The sequence below is a fragment of the Pelobates fuscus genome, chromosome 8, assembly GCF_036172605.1.
Source record: "Pelobates fuscus isolate aPelFus1 chromosome 8, aPelFus1.pri, whole genome shotgun sequence".
NCBI classification, from domain to species: Eukaryota; Metazoa; Chordata; class Amphibia; order Anura; family Pelobatidae; genus Pelobates; species Pelobates fuscus.
In genome coordinates, this window is record NC_086324.1 from 155,599,713 (window position 1) to 155,622,825 (window position 23,113).

The 23,113-nt window shown below is 43.1% G+C and overlaps 1 protein-coding gene across 1 annotated transcript in view; it reads left to right on the forward strand.

Moving 5' to 3' along the window:
* The window catches only part of LMF1 (lipase maturation factor 1), a 240,044-nt gene extending 221,126 nt beyond the window's left edge, over positions 1-18,918 (forward strand). Inside the window, exons 10-11 of the mRNA XM_063430459.1 lie at positions 7,707-7,819; positions 18,363-18,918. Coding sequence (XP_063286529.1) covers positions 7,707-7,819; positions 18,363-18,537 — 288 coding nt within the window. The 3' untranslated portion in view covers positions 18,538-18,918. The remainder of the gene's footprint in view (positions 1-7,706; positions 7,820-18,362) is intronic.
* The last annotated feature ends 4,195 nt before the right edge of the window (positions 18,919-23,113 follow it).

The following is a 23,113-nucleotide window of genomic DNA, read 5'->3' on the forward strand; positions in this document are numbered from 1 at the left end:
ATTGGAGTTTATTTTTTTTTTAAGGGGGTATAACAAGCTTAATTTCTAAAAGTACCAATTTCTCTTGTAATCTGCACTTTTTGTAAAATGATGACACATTCTTCACGCAAGGAGGGGGTATGTCTTTTTTCCAGAATAGAGGCAACACCTGTTCTGCCGTGGTAAATTTTCTAATCGTCAGGGATTTCTTGTATGTCGTTGTCGGAGTGGTGGTGTGATGTATGAGACCGGTCGGAAAGGGAACGGGCTGTCAGAGAATTTGTTTAATATTTTACCTATTACCTGCCAGAAAGGTGTTACTCTAGGGCAGGGGTACCCAATAGATTTGTCCCATGAAACCCTTTGACATAGTGTATCAACATCATGGAACCCCTTTCCCACCCACCCACCCCCGTTAAAAAATAAATAAATTGTGCCGTTTTTTGTATGTGTCTGTGTGTCAAGGTGTGTGTATCTGTGTTTGTATGTGCCAGTGTGTGTATCTGTGTATGTATCTAATATACAAAGTATGGAGAGACTACTTAATGGTATAAGCACACAGATACACGTGGCACAGTGTGTGTCAGTGTGTATGAATCTGATACACACTGGCACATAGTGGCACACAGATACACACATTGACACATAAATACACACACCTTTACACACAGTGTGTGTGTGTATCTGTGTGTCAAGGTGTTTTTATGTTTGTGTCAAAGTGTGTGTATCTGTGTTTGTATGTGCCATTGTGTGTGTCAGTGTGTATCTGACACACAGATACACACTGGCACATAGTGGCACACAGATACACACTGACACACAGACACACACCTTGACACGCAGATACACACACTCAGATACACACAGTGACATATACACACACTGGCACATAAACTCTGATACACACATTGACACATGCACACAGTGTCATATACATACACTGACACATACACACATAGGCACATACAAACATACTGATATGCACTGGCACATGCACACACACACACACCAATACACACTTACTGACACACACACACACACACACACACTCAGATACACACAGTGACACATACACAAACCTTGACACACAAATACACACTCGCTGTACGGAGAGTTCTTACGTGTCCCGTTAAGATGCAGGTCTAGCAGCTTGGGTAGTCCCGATGCATGGCCTCCAGTCTCTCTAGGGTTAGGCTATTGGCCTCATCAGGTCAGGTAGATACAATTTGACTGGGTCTGGCCATCTGAGGTTTAATGGAGGCAGCGAGATCACAGTTTCCAACTGTAGGTAGTCCGCATGGGAACAGCCATCGGTACCTGATGTCTTTGGACTGCAGGGTGCGGTTAGAGGCCATAGTATCCTTCTATAGCGCAGTGTGGCCCGGGACAGATCCGAGTACAGTTGAACTTCAGCTTGCCTGTACCGGATCGTATCAGCCTCCCTCGCGGCCCGCAGGATGGATTCCTTTACCTGGAATGCCTCCAGGCAACACACCAGGTCCCGCGGCGGTGCTTCAGGCGGTCCCCCAGTGGGCCTGGATGATTGCTATGGGCGAGGTGGTGTCCCTGTGCAGCACGTTGTTGAACATCTCTTGCAGGATTAATTGCAGGTGAGCCGGGTCAGTTTCAACCTCGGGGAGGCCTCGCAGCCACAAATTGTTCCGTCTTCCCCTATTGTCTAAATCTTCTGTGCAGTAGGGGAGCGCTCCTCCAGCGAGAAGGCTGGGGAATTCTCTCCAGTGCCATCAGAGGCCTCCTCTGACCGAGGCTGGGAGGCCAGTTCCAGCGGGATGGAGAGGTAATGCTGCAGAGAGGGGGTAAGAGACCCCTTTTTGGGATCTGTGGCCCTCTGGGAGCCCGAGTCTTTGTGTGTCTTCCCCATGATCGGGACAGGTTGCTGGATTTTTGTTAATTTACAAGAGGTGGTTGGAGGACAACAGGATTAAGCGGCAATCTTGGTTCGATGTCAGGCCCCGCCCCCCTATAAGCTTTAATTTATAGTATGTAGTTACCTATTGAGATAACTCCTAAATGGAACAAAATTGAGCAGTGAGACAGCAGGGGCATGATCTATACACCAAAACTGCTTCATTAAGCTAAAGTTGTTTTGGTGACTATAGTGTCCCTTTAAGCTGTAGAGGCGTGAGAGATTACTGCTGTGCCCCCTTGTGGGCAATCCAGCCTTATCATTATTGATGGGCCACACCACACTGACTTGGTTTCTGGGAAATGACTATCAAAATTTTTTTTCGATCCTGGTAGATGGGAGGGTACCACCGATTTTTCACATGTCGGCCAGTAGAACCGACACACCTATTTAGCTGGCTGTAGTCACTATCTAAAAAACATAGGTGCTCCCTCGCTTAAGCAAGAGGGAGCTAGCCCACTTTCAAATGTGGTGCACCCTGTTGTGGCAGGTGAAATCCTAACTTCTTCACACAATATCTTATCCTCTCTTGCCCTACTGGGCTGGCTGCGGACCTTCAAAGAGTCGCACAAACAGGCACTGCTATGGATGTTAGTGGGGTCTGCAAGCACTCTTACCCCACACTTGTGGAAACAGACACAGACAAGAGCAGAGGGTACAAAGGGTTGAGGTTCTACAGTGTAATGAAGAGATACATTGGTCAGCTCTAGGAAAGGAACATGAGTACATGACGGTCTGGAGCCCATGGCTAATATGAGCCTGACCACCTTTGTATAGTTTTATAGGTCTATTTGTTTGCTTATCGATACCTTCTCTATATGGTTTTACGTAATATACAGCAGCAAGGCATCCATTTTTACTTCCTTTTTACCTCTTTACTTTTTATTTTACTCTGTGCCTGTGATTATCGATATCCTAGTTTATGTTACTAATTAGTCTACTGCACATAAGTCTGATATACTCACTGTGTTTGGTATTGGCAGAAGACAGCGACACTGCCTTACTGATGTTACCTGATTATTTTTCCCACCATTTTACTTTTTTATATATATATATATATAAACAATAACAATAAACAAAAAAAAACGTATGAATGAGAACCCTTCATCTGGTTAATTTCTCTACTTTATTAGAGATCTAAAAACAACCTTGTTTTGTTCCTCGTTCATTCGGAAATATTAGACTTTCCTCTTGGCTGTTTGATAGCTATGTGACATCCCCACAGCCAACAAGCCCACAGAAACCTGTTCTACTGATGAACCCACAATTTAGGGCTGAGATTCAAGACTGTACATCATTGCTACTCTAAGGGGCGGTATTACATTGTTTAACCTTTGCCATTGAACGGGAGATTACAATGGAGAAAAAGCTCTTATTGCCTGTCATTTTCTGCTCACTTACCGTATTTTGATTAATTTGCATGAAAGAGTTTGAAATTGTTTCTCCGATTGTGTATTATAACACTGCCAGTTTTATTACCGGCCACCAGAGGGACTGCGTGAGCATGTTAACCCTTTTTTTCTGAGTCTTTAAATAGGCAGCAATAGTTTGTAAACGATAATGTTCTGGGTACAGTTGTAACGTTAGATTACAGAGCATATAGTTTGTGACCTTAAAGGGCCACTAGAGTCACCAGACCCCACTACAGCTTAATGTAGTTGTCCTGCTGTGTATAGCCTAGCCCTGCAGGCTTTTCAATGTAAATGCTGCTGTTTCCTGAGAAAAGGCAGTGTTTATATTACTTCCTAGTAACTTCTAGGCGCAGTCACTCAAATAGCCACTAGAGGTGTTTCCTAGTCCATATTTTCAATGCGATCGGAAGGGAACTCGTGGCCTAGATAGTTTCAGACCCATCTTTGTCATCCTCCCCGGCTGTTTGTATATACTGAGGGTAGTATAGATTTCTATTTTGGGAAGTATTTTGTTTAATTACATTATTATTTTAATAAAAAAAGAAAGAAGAATACCTTTCTGTCATTGAAAGAGTTACATTTCTTCCCTGGCAAAGCAAAACAAATGTGAACCCTCTAGAGTGGAAATAACTGTGTGTTATTAGGGAGAGTAGCGAGGATTTATCCAGCAATAACAGTGTCCTGATCCTTACTGTGTTAAAGCAGCAGTAGGCCATCACACAGTGCACACAGACATAACGCATCTTCATAAACTTACATTAGCAAAGTGGGAATATGCGGAGCTAGTGCGGCAGGGTGTGTTCAAGGCAAATATTTATAGTAAATTTTATTTTTGTCTCTGCCCAAGACACTTTCACTGCCACAGGACATCCACAGTTTAGCCTCAGGGCTAGCTGTCTAAGGACCACAGCCCTCCCCATTTCCCCTAGCCCAAAACAGGAGCACCAGGCAGAGTGGCCTCTCCATCCCTCCTCCTATCTGCAGGTAAGATAACAAATGCTTGTGTTATTATGGAAGCAGAGTGTAAAGTTACTTTTAGGGCCCAACAGTGCCAAGGCTCCAATTGACTACACAGCCAGTGGCCTCTCACTGGTATCATGTGTCTTCTGTTTTTGACCAGAGGTCATTGGCAGTAGCAAGTACATCAAAACAAAACCGATCCCCTGGGTGCTCATCTCCGAGCCAGGCCTGTGACAGACATTAAACAAATAGTGAAAACCATTACCCAACTCCCATGGTAGTGACTTGCAAGTGCAGATCCAATGTACACAATCTGTTGATATCAGCCTTGCACTCTTTAATGAAGCTACGGTTTCCAAATGCAGGGTCATGCCAAATATTCTGTGCCTTGCTGCCCCCTACACTAAGATAACCTATTGAGCAAAGTAACCCGTGCCATGCCACCTTTCACAAGCTATGGCAGACAAAGCCTGGTGTAAATGTTCACAAGCTTAATTTTATTTATTTAATACTTTGTTTCATCCCACCCTGATGGCATCCAGGAACGAGCAATGAAACAATGCGCTACTGTTTCACTGCTTGCCGTCAGCTCGATTAAGTCTCACCTCACATCCTGACACAAGCCAGCACCATCCAACCATGCTTCTCCGCCACTTTGTATAAAATACGAAGAGTCTGCAGTGAGGGCTCTACAGAGGATTCTGGGTAGACTGGTGTTTCCAAAATCCAACACGATGCCAAAAAACGCTGTGTTTGTTAAATTGCCTTCAGATAAACGACAGCAGACAGGCTCCTCTGAATTTAAAACTATTACTGAAATCCCCTGCTAAAACTAGAATTGTAAATATGAGTGTGTGCGTGTGTGTTTGTACATATATCTATAAATAGAAAGAGAGAGATTTATAGGTAGACATAAATATCAGTACTTAAATCTTGCGACAGATACAGTTACATCACAGTGGAAAAACAAAGCCTAATAGCGCAAACAATGCAATTGGTTAGTTTTTTTTAATATTGGGGAGAGGAACTTTATTTGTTTGTTCTTTTAAATGATTGTAACTCCCTTCCAAGCAAAGAGTTAATCAGTCCTTGTTTTATAGAATCTGGTAGAATGCTATATCTTTCTGGCACTCAGAGAGTTCATAGAAAGAGTTAAAAAAATATAGCCAAAAAGTCTTACAGACAACTTGTGTGTGTATATATATATATATATTTATTTATTTATTTATTTATACAACTTGCCCGTTTGGATTAAAACTTGGCAAATCAGTTGTTAGGTTGCCACAACTCACTGTGTAGTGGGTAGACCCCTGCACTGAGAACATTTAACATCCCTTTGGCAGCTGAAATGGATAGAGTTTTGTTTCTTAATGCTATAATGTTAAAAAGGTGAGTCGCGCCAATAGAACATTGAATCAGAAATGCTTCTGATTTTCCAAACTGTCTCACAGCTTCTGGGCAGCGAGGGGAGGGAGAGGTTAGGTATAGGGAACTTCAGACACAAGGTGATATTAACATGACCAAACAAGATTTTATTGTCAAAAGTAAGAGGGTGTGGGAGCAAATAACCGATGGCTGAATTGTACGCCAAGCGCACGTTCCGCAGCTTTGTGTCTCCATTTGTCGACAGGGGATTCGGCTCCCTCAATAAACAAGTCTCTGTTGCGTTACTCGTGTATCCAGCCCTGGCTCTCACTTCCTCCTTCCCACTGGGAGTGGGCAGAGCAGGGCTGCTGTGACTCATTTGTCCTGAGTGGGCATGCTTGGCATGGGCTCACTGCGTCCTGCTGATTCAAGGGAAGGCCTTTCACGTCCACCTTGGTGCTGCTTAAGCACGTTTCTATTAAAGCCCTTAAAAGCTCGGCTTACAAACATATTGGAGTTTTTATAAAAAAGGAAACCACTCTCATTTATGCAACTGATCGGCTCGAATGTATAAAAAGCTACTGGAGAGGAGATTTGGGAGGAAATTGATGTTTATTTGGGAGAAAAGGCAATTTAATACTTTTATTTTTTTCATATATATCTACTATTGGGTATGTGTTATTGCACCCAGTGGTTAATATTAACATACCAGGTGGAACATGCATTAACTATACGTTACACCCTTGGAAAAAGGAGGGCGGTTAAAGAGTTGCATGGACAATTTTACGCATCACAGACAAGTTCTGCATGGGAAACAGTGTGCAGGATTTTATTTATTTATTTATTGTGGTTCTTATATGGAATGTTAAATTGTTTTATTAACAAGCTTTAAGAGTAGAAAGTAAAGCAGAATTTGCTTAAGACATCATGCAGCGTGAGTTAAGGGAGGATTTCTGCTCTAGAAAACCTTCTTTTCAGGTCTAGAAACATCTTCCCCCACCCCCCCGCCCCCCATAAGGCAATACTAGATCCCTCAACATTGCCATCACACAGTTACTGTACCTACAGGCTGTCAGATACCACAGGAGATGCGGGGTCTATATAATCATAATATGTACAATTGGGATCCATGTTGTCCCAATGATCTGGCGTGAAAACTTTGTAAATCTATTCCTCAGAGATTCCGATCTCTCTTCCCAGAGCACGTTAATAAAGAGCGAGGGCAATGGTTTATACCATCACATCCTGACATTCTAGGCATCTTCAAGAGCTGGGGCTGGATGTCCCCTGACAGCATTTAGAACTGTGGGCTATATCTCCAGTGATTCTCTCAAAGAGGGTCATGCAGGGTGGCGATACGTCGCACCCTGTTTGTTTTACAAAAGGAACTGCACGTTTAAGACCGTTAATGATAACTGACTTTGGGACTGCAGATTTGTCTGATTTACATTTCCGATGATGCTAAGTCTCTTTTTGCTGGAAGAGTATTATGGGAAATGTATTTTTGAAATAATTGCAGAGCCAGAGTTTGCCATTATTGCTTTAGGAAGCTTTAGTTTTATTCTCCCTGCTTGAAGGGTTACTCCAAGCACCATGACCACTTCAGTGATTTGAAGTGGTTATGGTGTCAGGAGTCTATTTGTGCAGCACTGCTGTATGAGACGCTGCACATACAGGTTTTACCATTTCTGCTGTCGATGGTGTAGTTCCACCTTTTGGTAGCGTTATTGGGGTGTCATCAGCCAGCCTGGAAGTAGACTGCAAAGTTCATTGCACAGAATGTCATTCTTCGGCTGTAGGCGGTCAGTTGTCACTCGTAGCCAATAAATGGCGATGGCTTCTGCAGCTCTGCAAAACTGTTCGCCCCCACTACCAGAGAACCAAGCCAGGATACTCCTACCATTACAGCCACTACATGCCTTGAGTAACATTATATTAGTTGAATGTTGTAAAATAATGTTTCTGGATGAGACTTGTGGAGTGGAATGTTTTACATTTTTATAACACCATTTTCTTTTCCCTTGCATATTCCAACCATCATCTCCTATGTGGATTTACACTAGACGTATGAACAGAATGAGTGGGTCATTCACCTTGCGGGGAAGCTGCTTGCCAATGATAACGCAACAACGTCACTCATTGCACTCAACCCCTTTCTGGGTAAAAAACCTCCCAGGTGAGTAAATAGGCCGGTAACAGGATATTGTGCATTATGTTCCACTGCAAACTTTAATTGATATGCTGTGTGACATTTTACAAATTTAGGAGATAATCCATGGCTGGTAAAGCCGCCCACTTACAAAATTAGGAGATAATCCATGACTGGTACAGCCGCCCACTTACAAAATTAGGAGAAAATCCATGACTGGTAAAGCCGCCCACTTACAAAATTAGGAGATAATCCATGACTGGTAAAGCCGCCCACTTACAAAATTAGGAGATAATCCATGACTGGTACAGCCGCCCACTTACAAAATTAGGAGATAATCCATGACTGGTACAGCCGCCCACTTACAAAATTAGGAGATAATCCATGACTGGTAAAGCCGCCCACTTACAAAATTAGGAGATAATCCATGACTGGTAAAGCCGCCCACTTACAAAATTAGGAGATAATCCATGGCTGGTAAAGCTGCCCACTTACAAAATTAGGAGATAATCCATGACTGGTACAGCCGCCCACTTACAAAATTAGGAGATAATCCATGAATGGTACAGCCGCCCACTTACAAAATTAGGAGATAATCCATGACTGGTACAGCCGCCCACTCTTACAAAATTAGGAGATAATCCATGGCTGATACAGTCTCCCAATTACACCCCAGCCATCTTAGTTATGAAAGAAAAGTAACACCAAACTGATTTATTTATCATCCAAATTCCAAACTCGGCTCAGGTGTATGAAGAAGTGTAACCTTGGAAAAGTATGTAGTATTATTACAGATTAAGCCTTTGAACAATGGTAGTTGGTGGAACTTGGTTGAAGGCCAACATATCCACTGTATGGTAATACTGAATAGTAATGGCTTAGGAATATGTGGGAATAAGTTCAGCAACAGAACACATCCAGTCAGCGGTAGGACAACCGGAAGCTGAAGTGTCAGTTCTACAGCCCAAAACAGGCCAAGTCAGCTAAGAAACAACTGGAAGCAGGACTGACCAGCCTTGAAATCTGAAACAAACTTGGCCATAGTCAGAACAGGCAGGGTGAGAAACATTGTATTAGCATACCAAACTCATGGTCACAGTTGGCCAGGTCAGCAATTAATTACCAGGCAGTCACTCCAGGGGACCCGGAGGCCCTGCGGACCCCTGCGACCAGGTGCCCGCCGCCATGTGTTGCGGGCAAACTGCCGGGGCCGCACATTCAAGGGGCCTATCGGGTAGCCCATGCTGTTAGGTCCACCAGATGGAGATGAATTTCCAGGGGGCCCCAGTCAGCACTGCGGCGCTTTAACATTGCAACCAAGCCCCCTGTGTTGACATCACAGCTGGGAGGAAGTGACTGCCCATCACTCCTCCCAGCTACCTGACAGAGCCGTGTGGGAGGAAGGAGAGGGATCAGAGTGGGAACTGTGACTCCCACCAGTCTGAGCCACCACTGGACCCCAGGGAAAGTCACCCTCCTCCACCTAAAAGGTAGGAAGCAGGAGGGTGACTTAAACATTTTATATATGTCTGTTTTTGTTTGTTTGTATGTATGTGTTTGTGTATCTGTCTGTTTGAGTGTGTCTCTGTATGTACGTGTGTATGTATGTGTCTGTGTGTGTGTGTGTGTGTCTGTATCATAGGCGTGCGCAGCCTATTGCATTAGGGTGTGCACCCTCAAGCACAAGCACACGCGGCGTGTGTATATATATATATATATATATATACACATATATACACACACACACAAAGCACACACACAAAGTGTGTGTGTGTGTGCACTTGTGAGGGTGCTGTAAATGTACTGTGTGTCAGGGTGCTGTGAGGGTGTGAGGGTGTGAGGGTACTGGTAGTGTTTTGTGTGTTTGTTAGGGTCCTGTTTGTGAGGGTGCTCTGTGTGTGGGTGCTGTATGTGTGTGTGGGTGCTGTATGTGTGTGGGTGCTGTATGTGTGTGGGTGATGTGTGTCTGTGGGTGATGTGTGTGGGTGCTGTATGTGTGTGGGTGCTGTATGTGTGTGGGTGCTGTATGTGTGTGGGTGCTGTATGTGTGTGGGTGCTGTATGTGTGTAGGTGCTGTGTATGTCTGTGGGTGCTGTGTATGTCTGTGGGTGTGCTGTGTATGTCTGTGGGTGTGCTGTGTATGTCTGTGGGTGTGCTGTGTATGTGTGTGGGTGCTGTGTATGTCTGTGGGTGCTGTGTGTGGGTGCTGTGTATGTCTGTGGGTGCTGTCTGTGGGTGCTGTGTATGTCTGTGGGTGCTGTGTATGTCTGTGGGTGCTGTGTGTGGGTGCTGTGTATGTCTGTGGGTGCTGTGTATGTCTGTGGGTGCTGTGTATGGGTGTATGGGTGCTGTGTATGTGTGTGTGGGTGCTGTGTATGTCTGTGGGTGCTGTGTATGTGTGTGTGCTGTGTATGTGTGTATGTGTGTGGGTGATTGTGGGGGGTGGAGGTGGGGGTACATTACTAAATATCCCCCCTCCCTTCTTACTTTATGTGGGGAGGGGGGATTCTTGTTCCTTGTCCCTGGTGGTCCAGTGGAGGTGGGGGCAGATCAGTTATCCCCCCTCCCTTCTTACCTTATGCCTGGGAGGGGGGATCCTGCTGCTGCTGCCATCCCTGGTGGTCCAGAGGAGAGTGAACTCTAGCCCCGCAGGGCTAGAGTTCACTCACGCGAGATCTGAGCGTTGCCGCGGCAACGCTCAGATCTCGCGAGAGGAACCCGGCGGAGCTGCTGGCAATAGCTCCCCGGGTCCTCTCCTGCCTCCCTCACTGCCTGTGAGCCGGTGAGGGGAGGCTGAGCGCAGAGCCGGCGCTCGGATAGCGCCGGCTCTGCATGAGCCGACAGGGGAGATCCTGAGATCTCCCCTGCCGGTCTCAATGCATAGGCGTGCCGCGGGGATTAGGGTGTGCCCAGGCACACCCGGCACACCCCGTGCGCACGCCTATGGTCTGTATGTATGTATGTATGTGTGTTTGTCTGCTTGTATCTGTCTGTATATATGTCTTTGAATGTATGTGTGTCTTATGTGTGTATGTGTCTGTTTGTTGCTATGTATGTGTATGTATATGTCTCTGTGTGTACGTATGTGTGTCTGTATGTACGTGTCTGTGTGTGTGTCTGTCTTTTGGGGGGGCATGGATCAGTTTCGCACAGGGCCCCATGGATTGTGTGTACGCCACTGTACTAAAACAAATTACTGTGACCAATCCCAACACTGAAAGTCGATTTTAATGCCAAAATAGTAAAGCTATATAAAATAGCCAAACAAGTTAATTTTTTCAGAATTATCCTCATTGTAAACTGACCACAACAAACTCTCGACAGCATAAATTCCTACATGAGGGTACTTGTAAAAGTGAAAATGATTTGGAAAGCCTTAAGGTTCTAGATGTTCTAGAATGTTGGCGTAAAGTCATTCTCTTACACAGGAGCTGAAGAACTGTGATAGCTGCAGGCACCTAATGAGTTAAGTTTTTAAACCATATCGTTGGAGCTACTGCAACATAAAAACTAATTACCAGAGGGCTTGCAAATATGAGTGCACTTTCCAGTTTATTGTTCATTTCACTTTATTACCTAATAGTGCGGCCTGCTCAACAAGTCAGATAATCACAGGCTGGGACCGAGCCAAGTCGTAACACGTATTAGATTACACCTCTCCTTCCTATTAAATGCTGCGAGGGTCCCTGCGCTTCATCTTACAGGGAGCCTTTTCCACTCCATCTGTCACTTTATCACCGAGCTGCTGGAGATAGCGAGTAAGACCGAGCTTAGCGCGTTCCCTGCGACACCAGGCAGCCAAGGCCTTAACCCTTAAAGAGACGTGCTCCCAGAATGCAATATAATGTCAAGGCTAAACTGTGGATTGACAACCAATATTAACGGCAAAATGGGTGAATTTGGAAAACCCAACCAAAAACTGTTTTTTCTGCCATTTTGTTTATGTCAGCCTAAATTTTGCAGGTCACTTTTAAAGATATCACAATGCAATGTTTAGCGAAGAAACACTTTCTCATGTGGCTTTAGTTCCCATGTTTCTTTAATTTTATTTTTACAAGGTATAGAGGCAGAACATGGTAATGGGGTCCACTGCTGCTTCAACCCCTTGGCAATGCAGGGTATAAATCTCTCACACACTCACTTTCCTTAGTAATGTACCAAATGGCTGGATATCCTATCACAGGGCATGCAGACATTTTCTCAAGAAATTTGTCTTGTGGACAGAGGTGAGATAAAAAAATAAAAAGATAAAAGATAAAAAAAAATTTTTTACAATGTAAGGAGGCGGGGAGGGAGCATACCAAAAGAAGGGTGGGTATATACAAGCTGCGCCTTGCAATTGCACTTACAGCGCTACTTACAAGGGTCAAAGCTGATTACGTCTGTTGTCAGTGCACAGTGCGTGCTGACGACAAATGTTGTTTTTGCACAGAATTAACATAAGCATTCCTGAATGTTCCTGGCTGCCTAAGTCACGTGTGCCGGCGGTGCGAGTATCCCTTGGGAGTCGGGACAGAAGTATAGACTCTCTTTATGAGCAAAAACACCGCCCATACAGATTCCTTGCTCCATGACCACTTCTAAACCAGACGTGGTCATGGAAGTTGGAGTTATATTGCTTTTTGGTCTTAATATGTAAATGGTACAGTCAGGAGACTTATTCTTGCACACATACACATAATGGGTTTACAAACCTATACTCAACAAGACAGAAAGATACATGCTAACAACACGGGAACTAGGACATTTAGGGTTAAGGGTTACAATACGTTTAGGGATACATCTATCGTAACCGAAATCTGATTCTAACCTTAATTGTACCCTTTAAATGTCCGTACTCCTGGTGCTGATGCCCTAACTGTCCAAGTATCTAAGAATGTACTTACCTTGCAAAACCTTCCCGAGAAGCCTTCTTCAGCCGCTGCATGTGCACGTTCCTAAGAGACCAGGTAACCCTACACACTGGAACATGGATCTGTTATTCATTCATTACAGTCTGACTCTCTGTACAGTGTCTGTGTGAGCCATAGTGTACAGGGATATGATGTCATACGTCACTCTATATTCCACAGACTGTGCATGTCAGCAGCCCGCAATCCATAACGGGGAGGTATAAACCTCTGCTACATCACAGCACTGTGCAATGCACGGGAGCATCCCTAAACTCTTTGAGTCACCTTCATGGCAGGTGTCTCTGCTCTGTCATTGTTATCAGACCTTTATCAAGCTGATATAAGAAATAGGGAAAAAAAAATGTTTCTTGTCTGTTTTAATTAAAGGAACGCTATAGTGTTAGGAATACACATCTGTCTCTAGTGGTATTAGGCCATCTCCACACTAACACCATATATAAAGGGTTTAAAGTATTACCTCACCTTTTTTCAGAGCTGAGGCTCCCTGTGCTCTGCTTAGCTCTCCTCCTCCAGTGATGTCATGGAGAGTGCAGTACCCAGGCCCGGACTGGCCATCGGGCACACCGGGCAAATGCCCGGTGGGCCGCGGTGGCCAGGGGCCGAGGCCGGCAGGGGAAGGTCCCAGGATCTCCCCTGCCGGTCTATGCAGGGTCGGCACTATCCGAGCGCCGGCCCTGCTGTAGTCCATGGCGGGCCGGTGGGGAGATCAGAGATCTCCCTCACCGGCCCACTTAAATAGACCTGCGGCTGGGGAGGGAGAGGACCCGGCGGAGCTCTATCTTGCAGCTCCGCCGGGTTCCTCTCGCGAGATCGGGAGCGTTGCTATGGCAACGCCCCCGATCTCGCGAGAGTGAACTCTAGCCCTTAGGCTAGAGTTCACTCACCACTGGATCACCAGAGATCGTGTGCGATTGCCGGTCCCCTTCTCCCAGGTACCACAATGCCTGTCCCCCCCCTCCCAGGCTAAAGGTAAGAAGGGAGGGGGGGATTTAATGCCTTATTAGTTTTTTTTATTTGTTTATTTACCCCCTTAGTTTTTTTATTTGTTTATTTACCCCCCTAGTTTTTTTATTTGTTTATTTACCCCCTAGTTTTTTTATTTTATTTACCCCCCTTAGTTTTATTATTTGTTTATTTAACCCCCTAGTTTTTTTATTTGTTTATTTACCCCCCTTAGTTTTTTATTTGTTTATTTACCCCCCTTAGTTTTATTTGTTTATTTACCCCCCTTAGTTTTATTATTTTTTTATTTACCCCCTAGTTTTTTATTTGTTTATTTACCCCCCTAGTTTTTTATTTGTTTATTTACCCCCCTTAGTTTTTTTTTTATTTGTTTATTTACCCCCTAGTTTTTTTTTAATTTTATTTACCCCCCTTAGTTTTATTATTTGTTTATTTACCCCCCTTAGTTTTATTATTTGTTTATTTACCCCCCCCCTAGTTTTTTATTTGTTTATTTACCCCCCTTAGTTTTTGTATTTGTTTATTTACCCCCTTAGTTTTTTTTATTTTATTTACCCCCCTTAGTTTTATTATTTGTTTATTTACCCCCCCCTAGTTTTTTATTTGTTTATTTACCCCCCTTAGTTTTATTATTTGTTTATTTACCCCTCTAGTTTTTTTATTTGTTTATTTACCCCCCTTAGTTTTATTATTTGTTTATTTACCCCCCTTAGTTTTTTATTTGTTTATTTACCCCCCTTATTTTCATTATTTGTTTATTTACCCCCCCTCCCTCCCCCCCCCCCCCCCCCCGGTTTTATTATTTGTTTATTTTCCCCCCTTAGTTTTTTATTTGTTTATTTACCCACACAACATTTTCACACAGCACTCTCACACACACCACACTCACACACAGCACTCTCACACACACATCGCACTCAGCACTCACACACACATCACACTCAGCACTCTCACACACACATCACACTCAGCACTTTCACACACACATCAAAAACAGTACTCTCACACACATCACACTCACACACATCACTCACACACAGCACTCTCACACACATCACACATCATACACAGCACTCTCACACTCAGCACTCTCACACTCAGCACTCTCACACATCACACTCAGCACTCTCACACATCACACTCAGCACTCTCACACATCACACACAACACTCTCACACACATCACACACAACACTCTCACACACATCACACACAACACTCTCACACACATCATACACAGCACATCATACACCGCACCCACACACAATCACACACAGCACTCTCACACACAGCACTCTCACACACAGCACTCTCACACACAGCACTCTCACACACAGCACTCTCACACACAGCACTCTCACACACAGCACCCTCACACACACAGCACCCTCACACACACACACCACCCTCACACACACACACCACCCTCACACACATCACACCTCACACACAGCATCCATCACACACAGCATCCATCACACACACATGCTGCACCCCTCACATACACACACAACCCCCCCCCCCCCGATACACTGCATCACACACATACACAATACTTCTAAACATATTTATATAATATAGCACCCCTCACACACACAGCACCCCTCACACACATACTGCACCCCTAAACACATTACATTCCAGACACACACTATATCCTTTACCCAACTCTGGATCATCTACACACATACACACACTAGATCCCTATATACACTCTGAATCCGTTATATACGCACACTCACTAGATCTCCTATACACATTCTGGGTCCTTCAAATACACACTACACTCCTATACATATATATAAATATATACATACACACACACACACTCTGGATCCCCTATACACACACCAGATTCCTTGAAAACAAACACATACTACACCCCTAAACACACACTCTCTACAAACACTACATCACCTATACACACACACACTATAGCCTGTATGCACACACTTGCTACATTCCCCTATAAACACATTCTCTACAGTCCCTAGCCACATATGCATTACATTACACCACAAACACAACACGACTAAAACCGACCTTATTACACAATACCACACCACAATCAGCTCACTCTATACACACACACAATCCCACAAGCAGGCTCCAAACACATGCACAATACTCTTTCCTGGCATTTTTGTCTCTTGGTATCCATTTATAGAGACACCAGAGACAAGTTGCAAGGAAACACAGTGCAAGCATGTTATTAAATTTGCTTGCGCTGTGCAGAACAAATACAGGGCTTTTTTCTCATGCTAGAGCTCTTTAGCAGAGCTCTGCGCATGGTCTGCCCTGGAAGAGCATTGAACCAACATGCTCACTTTCAGAGGGGGCGTGTTTGTCATTAGTGATGACAAAACACACACCCTCTCTGCCCCGCCCCCTTCTTAGTGGGCCGCTGTGATTAAAAAATGCCCGGGCCGAATTTTCTTCCCAGTCCGGCCCTGGCAGTACCTCCTCCTTATAGAGGAGCATTGGGGTCCTAATGAGCAGTGAGCTTGACACACGCATTCATACTTCATGCTTTCCTGTGGGGCTTCCGCGTCAGTGCAGCAGAAGCACCTCTAGTGGCTGTGATACTGACGTAACCCTGCAATATAATCATTGCAGTTTCCCTTCCATTTCAGGGTTAAGAGGACAGGGACAACACACCCAGACCACTTAATTGAGATAAAGTGGTCTGGCTGACTATAGTGTTCCTAGAAGTGGTTGCACATTTGTTTATGTACGGCCGGTATATACCATATATATATATATATATACTACATTGTACAAGAACAAAAAATGGGTGATCTTATTCTTAACATGTAAGTGGGCGACCAAGTCCAGAGGTGGCCAAAATGTAGCCATCTAGCCATTGTAGATCTCTAAACCACATTGTGTTATGCCACCCTTAAAGATTGGCAAAGCATTATGGGAGCTTGTAGTCTACCTTTTGGCCACTTTGAATTTTAATGCAATATTGTGTTACATGCAGGAGTTCACAGATGCAGCGATCCCTAATATCATTTGCGCTGCCTTCATAAGTATAATTGGCCACTGGTACCTGGAGAACAGCATACAGAAAGTCAGTATTTTGTTTATTTTTTGGGGGGTGGGGGTTTCTTCATTCTTCTGCCCCCAAGGAGGTGACCTGTTAGACCCCACCATTAACTTCTATTTTTATACATCAATTAAAGGTTCTCTTTGACCTGACACCATTTATTAACACTCCTAAAATATGAACGTTCATCAATATTTCAGAAACCTCTCGCCTAATCCACCAAGGAACAAAGCTGAAATTCTAGAATCCCTGAAAAAAAATAATTACGCCTATTAATTGCTTGAGACTTTACACACTGCGATGGCTTTATGTCCGTGGTTAACTGGCCTGAGTAGGCCCAAGTGAAACCTGCGAGAGGATTTTATTGCTTTTAATGAATTTATACTTTTCCACCAACCTCTATTCTTTGATTTACAATTAAGAAGGAAACCCTGCAAAGAGGTCTCCAGATATAGAAGGGAAAAAAAAAAGAAAAGAAAAAACAAATAATATATTAAAAGCACGGATAGAATAATAAAACTCGTGTTTCGGCTTATTCCCCACCCTTGCTGGCCCTTGTCAGGTCGTTAATTTTGACAGAAAACACAGTTCCTGTTTTTCCCTCCAAAAATCTCTCAGCTGTTAGCTTGGGGACAGCTGTTACCCTCTGGAACTAATTACAGCTGTCTGTGAGATTTAGGCCCCCTTGGTAAAACTCAAATATTGCTTCTAATTTTTAACGCGTACAGTTGGAAGATGTCATAACACCCCAGCCGCTGTGTGATACAGATCCTTGAAAGCGTTCTCCATACACAGCTGCTACCGGACGGCATGCAATATAGCAAATTAACCACTTCCCTCCAAGAGGGACCAACACCCTCTATCTAACTTTTTTTTTTTTTTTTTTTTTGGAAAAGGTGTCAGGTTTTTGTGTTTTAAAAAATATCCTGTAGATATGTTTTGTTTTGGTTTTTTGGTATGGTAACCCTACCAAATATTTGGAACACAGACCTGGTAAAATAAATATATTTTTTCTAAGTAAGTACCCCCTAACCCTTGTGGTGACATTTAAAAATCAGGTAGTTTGGAACTATGATGTTGTGTTGTAACAACACTTGACACCTTAAACAAACCATTCAACAGAGATGTTTGCAATGGATACGTACCTACAGTTTACTGCCAAGTTAAGAAGTAGCCACATGTATCCTGGGGTGAGGGCTGCACATTATCTATCATAGTGTCTTAATTCACTGCATTTGACTGTAGCGGTAATCAGATTTCAAGAGAGGCCAAATGTAATCTAAAAACTCCTGGAGAGCCACAGAGATGTCCAGATGGGTCTAGCAGAAGATCCAGATTAATCAGATTAGGACATCATTTGGCTCGTCATGGACACACTCTAAAATAGTTTTATAGCGTGAAGGACGAACGTTTCAAAGCTGCGGTTTGTTATTATTATTTGCTTGTTAGAAATCTTTATCTTTACCGCGTTGTGACTTTGCATGGGGGCTTTCAGGGGATTCTTGGTGGTTCCATTTGCTTTCGAAACATTCTTAGTAAAAGCACTTTTTTTTATGTAAAGGATTTTTTGTATTGTACAACAAATGCTTAAAGTAAATAAAAATGCTTAAAGACCTTCTTATCCAACATTATTTATTCCCCTACAGGTGGATAAAGGGAGAGCACTTCAAGTACAAGTTCAGCCAGCCATGGGGTACACATGCATCTGAGGGAAAGTGGTGGATTCGTAAAAGAATCGGCCCTTACTTCCCACCGGTCAATCTCCCTGGACTCAAGAAATTCTTTCAGTCAAGATCTTGGCCTGTACCCCCAACTCCATAACATTCTAATGGAATCTACCAAAAACATTTCTATTTTTTGTAGCTGATTAGTTTTCAGTTTATCCTTTTATAAAATTATGCAGGGGATATTTAATAAAAGATTATTTTTTTTGTTTCTGTGGTCACCTCTCCACATTCCGAACTTTGCCTTGGAATATGCTTTTAATAATTTTTATACATGCCCTTACTACGTGATCTATGTGTATTTTCTATGGAATATCAGCAAATTGCTCTTTATCTCTGAAATTGTATATAATGTAAGCGTTTCTCCAAACAATACTATCTCTCCAGGAAAATTCCCGCTGTGTAATAATGTCAAGGTACTCTGTGAATTATAATTTGTTGGGAACTTAATAACACACATCTAATAAACTGAGCAAAGCCACACTCATGCAATCTTATTCGGATTAATGTATTGTTAACGTACTATATCTCTTTTGGTTACATGTAATACAATGGACCTGTAACCTACAAAGTTATTTACCTTTGTTTAAAATCAAAGCACTAAAACCACTGACTATAGCTTGTCAATGTTTGGCCATAACGTAGTTGCTGTCATAATGAGAAGTTTTATTTATGCATCCGTCCAAATTTGTATAGCAATGATGGGTTCCAAACTCACAAATGTATAATAAAAAGTTTTTGTTTGAAAAAACAAACAAAAAAAAAACAACAACAGGCAAGAACACTAACTGTACCTAACTTTCAGTTGGCTATTGAGTTGTGCAAATATTTGAACGAAAACACTTCACACTTAACCCCTTAAGGACACACGACGGAAATATTCCGTCATGATTCCCTTTTATTTCAGAAGCTGTGTTGTTAAGGGATTAAACAAACATATGTTAAAATATTTCAGGGTTAGTCCATTTAAAACTAGGAACATAGATGTGAAGGCTGTAAAAATATATATAGTACATTTCAATAATCGACCTGTAGGTACAATGCATGTTTCCAATGTACGTGTGAGATGTTTGATGTGATGTTATCGAAGTTATCAGGTGTGCAGGTTCTCTGACACCCCTCTACTGAACCCCCTTGTGTGTCTGGGATACAAACTGCGCTGGAACGGAGTCATTGAGAGATTTGCACCCAAGGCAGTTAGAGATTTGTAATGCAAGACAACCTGCTGCTTTCAGTATTAGCCAGTTGTGTATTGTGAATGCTCAGCGCTATTGTGCTATGCTCAGGAATTCCCTGCAAAACATGCCCCAGCTGTTATGTTCTGTGCACATAATAAAATCTTAAGCCCTCTTTCTCCTTGGTATGCTGTCTATTAGCTGCCTGCTAATGACCGACATGACTGCAATCAGCAAGCGTTTATCTGCATTTCAAGGAGACAGTGAGTATGCTTACAGAAGAGTTAAGAGATATTCTGAAAGGGGCACTCTAATTTGCCATTGCCTATCATGCTGTAATACCTTAAAAATCAGCAAGAACATTCATTCCAGAATAATAAAAGATGCAAATAATACTTTAACGTTCCTTCTTTGCCCACTGCAGGAAGTAGATTGTCCAATCAGGAGCTTCTCATTCTGCTCAATAGAACCTGCACCACTGCGCATGTTTAACCCAGCACTGTGTGGCTTAAAGTAAAGGAGAAGATTGAGTGGTCTGGGTAACAAGTGTCATTTTAAGATTCAAAATGCCGTGACAAAGTAAAAAATTATACAAAACTGTGTATCTACAAAAAACACAGCTATTTATTTAAACTAAGAGCTATAAAATGCTTATACGAACACTATAGGGTCAGCAACACTAACATGTATTCCTGACCCACCATTTAGGTGCCCCCCACTCAGCCCTCTTAGAAAATGTGAAAACTCGCCTTATTTCCAATGCCAAGCGGGTCCGCCGACGCTGGCTCCACCCCCAACCCGCCTCCTGGTGACATCCGAATTGCCAACTTATAGCCAATATAATGCTTTCCCATGAGCTGTAATCGACAAGGAGGCAGGATGGGGCGGGGCCATACGCCGTTTTAGCCTATCAGCACCTCCTCATAGAGATGCATTAAATCAATGCATCTCTATGAGGAAAATTCCGCATCCCCATGCATTTCATGGAGACGCTGAACGGCAATGCTGCCCCAGGAAGCACCTCCAGTGGCCCTCTGAGGAGTGGCCACTTGGAGGTGCCCCTAGGGGGCAATGTAAACACTTCCTTTTCTCTGAAAAGGCAGTGCTTGCATTAAAATGCCTGAAGGCAATGATTGTTCTCTTTAGAACAACTACATTAAGCTGTTGTTGTTCTGGTGACTATAGTGTCCCTTTAAATATAGGATTTGGTGCCTGGCTCTGCACTGGGTAAAGCCGTGCTGCTACAGTAAACAAGTTGCAGAAATCTAATGCCCGATGAATGTTATGTTTGTGCTCCTACCAATAGGTTTTTGGGGTACTGATCATTGCCAGTTGTTGGCAATAGGGGGAACTTAAACAACGTTCCATTTAATTTGGACAAACTGCAGACATCATTGACAGAGGAGAACAAAATGACTGCGTACAGGTACTGAGATCCAGCACAAAATAAAAAGGTTAAAAAATATAATAAAAGAAAAGTAATGAAGTATAATCATGACGCTACAAGTTGCTTAAGGAAAGGAAAAGTGAAAGAGGAAAAAAAACATGACGGTGCCACTTTAAGCTTGCATCTAACCTACAAATCTTTTAATCAACTTTGTCCCGATGTTGAAATGATTGCCTATAATGATACGTGTTAACTCTGCATTTAAACCCCTACTACTTTTGGGCGGCAGCAATAACTGTAGTATTTATAGTATTCATCCCCAATATCTAAATAAAAATAAGCTTAGAAAAGTTACCTACACACTATCCCAACCTACAATGTACACTGTTACATAATCTAGTATTTAGTGCCTGTTGTAAATTAAATGTATGTTTGGATTTTGGACAGGGCACAGTTAAAGGGTTTCTCCAACCCTTTTTCCATTTTAGCAGAATAAAGCCCATTTGGCATTATTCAATAGGTCCCCCCACCCCCTTTACCAAACGAAGGGCTCAAAGTGTGTTAGGTTTTTACACACCTTAATCCACTCCTGTCTGATGTCACGGGGACTGTGCCAACATGCATTCAGTGTCCGCTCAAGGACGGAGGGAAGGGCGTAGGAGGGCGGGCAGGGTAAAAATATATCCTCACAGCGGATTGTGAGGCAGGAGGGCTTTCCTTAGTGTGGGTGGGAGGGAGGGAAAGGAGAGAGGAACATCTCCCTTGCAGGGCACACTGATGACAGATGTAGTGTGAATTTATGCACAGAATTGATATTAAGCATTCTGGATAAGAGTTCTTGGCTGCCTTAGTCACATGTGCTGGGGGTGTAACTACACTCCTGCACACATTTAAGAGTATCTCTGGATGCGCAGTGTTTCTGTTTGTCTTTCAGCCTATCACAGCACCCATTTCTGATTTGAATTGGTGAGGTTAGAAGGAAGTGTGTTCTCTCTGCCTTGGTTTTATCTGCAGTATGAACTGAGCTGTGGGCATCCAGGAACCCTTGTTCAGTGTTAAACCGCTTGGAAATGGTTTAACACGGAATGGAGGGACAGTGCCAGGAAACTCCACGCACTATAACCAATCCAATGAAATGGTTATAAGTGCCTACAGTGTCCCTTTAATGTTAAGAATGTTTTGCGTAACTATTCCGAAGCCTTCATATACTTCTTGAATCCAGCTGAATGGGCTTTATTGTACATTAGGGCCCAGCGCTGTTTCCAATATCAAATCACGGCCCATAAGAGCCTGGGTTAGATCAGATTTGTTTATCACGTTTGAGACTTTGGCACACTTTGTGACAGCTCTTTCCTGGATTATTATCTTGACACACACAAGAAGTAAAGGAAAATCTGCAGAAGTCACGTTACTGGTGTTTACATTCGTCTTTCTGAGCCCTCCTATGGTGCAACTTAACCAATTATTAAAAGGCTGTTTGGAGACATTGAAGAGCAATGTGCCTGGCATTCATATTAAACCATTGATGTTTATTTATATGATAGTTATAATCGTCCAGATTGATTAAGACAAAACTACAATGATAGTTTGACCAACTAAGCTAATTTTCAATTAGCAAGAAGGCTGAGTGACACAATCTGTCCATCAATCTATCCAAAAAATAAAACCAGAAAACACTGGCTTTTAGTAAATATATTGAACTCCATGGATGATGTTGAGACTTAAAGTAGCTCTGTCACCCAGATATTTTTTTGAGAATTTTATAAAGACACAATCTATAAAATGCTCACAGAGAATGGTATGGTACAGCCTCAAGTTGGCAAAAAGCTGAGCTAATGACGGCGGTGGGCTAAAGGCATAGCCTCACTTATCGCAAGCCGTTATGTATGGAGGGTCCTGAAGTCCTTTGGTATTCTCCATGTTGTACTCTCACATATGAACAAGAGCACAGCACTGACGTGAGCGCATGGTGAATGAAGTGAACAGAAGCTGAAGAGTGAAGATGGCGGTGCCCACATGCCACCGCACCATCAGTGGTTATGTCACCATTGGAAGTCTTTGCAAATTACCCAGGAATGTGATAATGCCACTCTTAATCTAGTGTAACATTG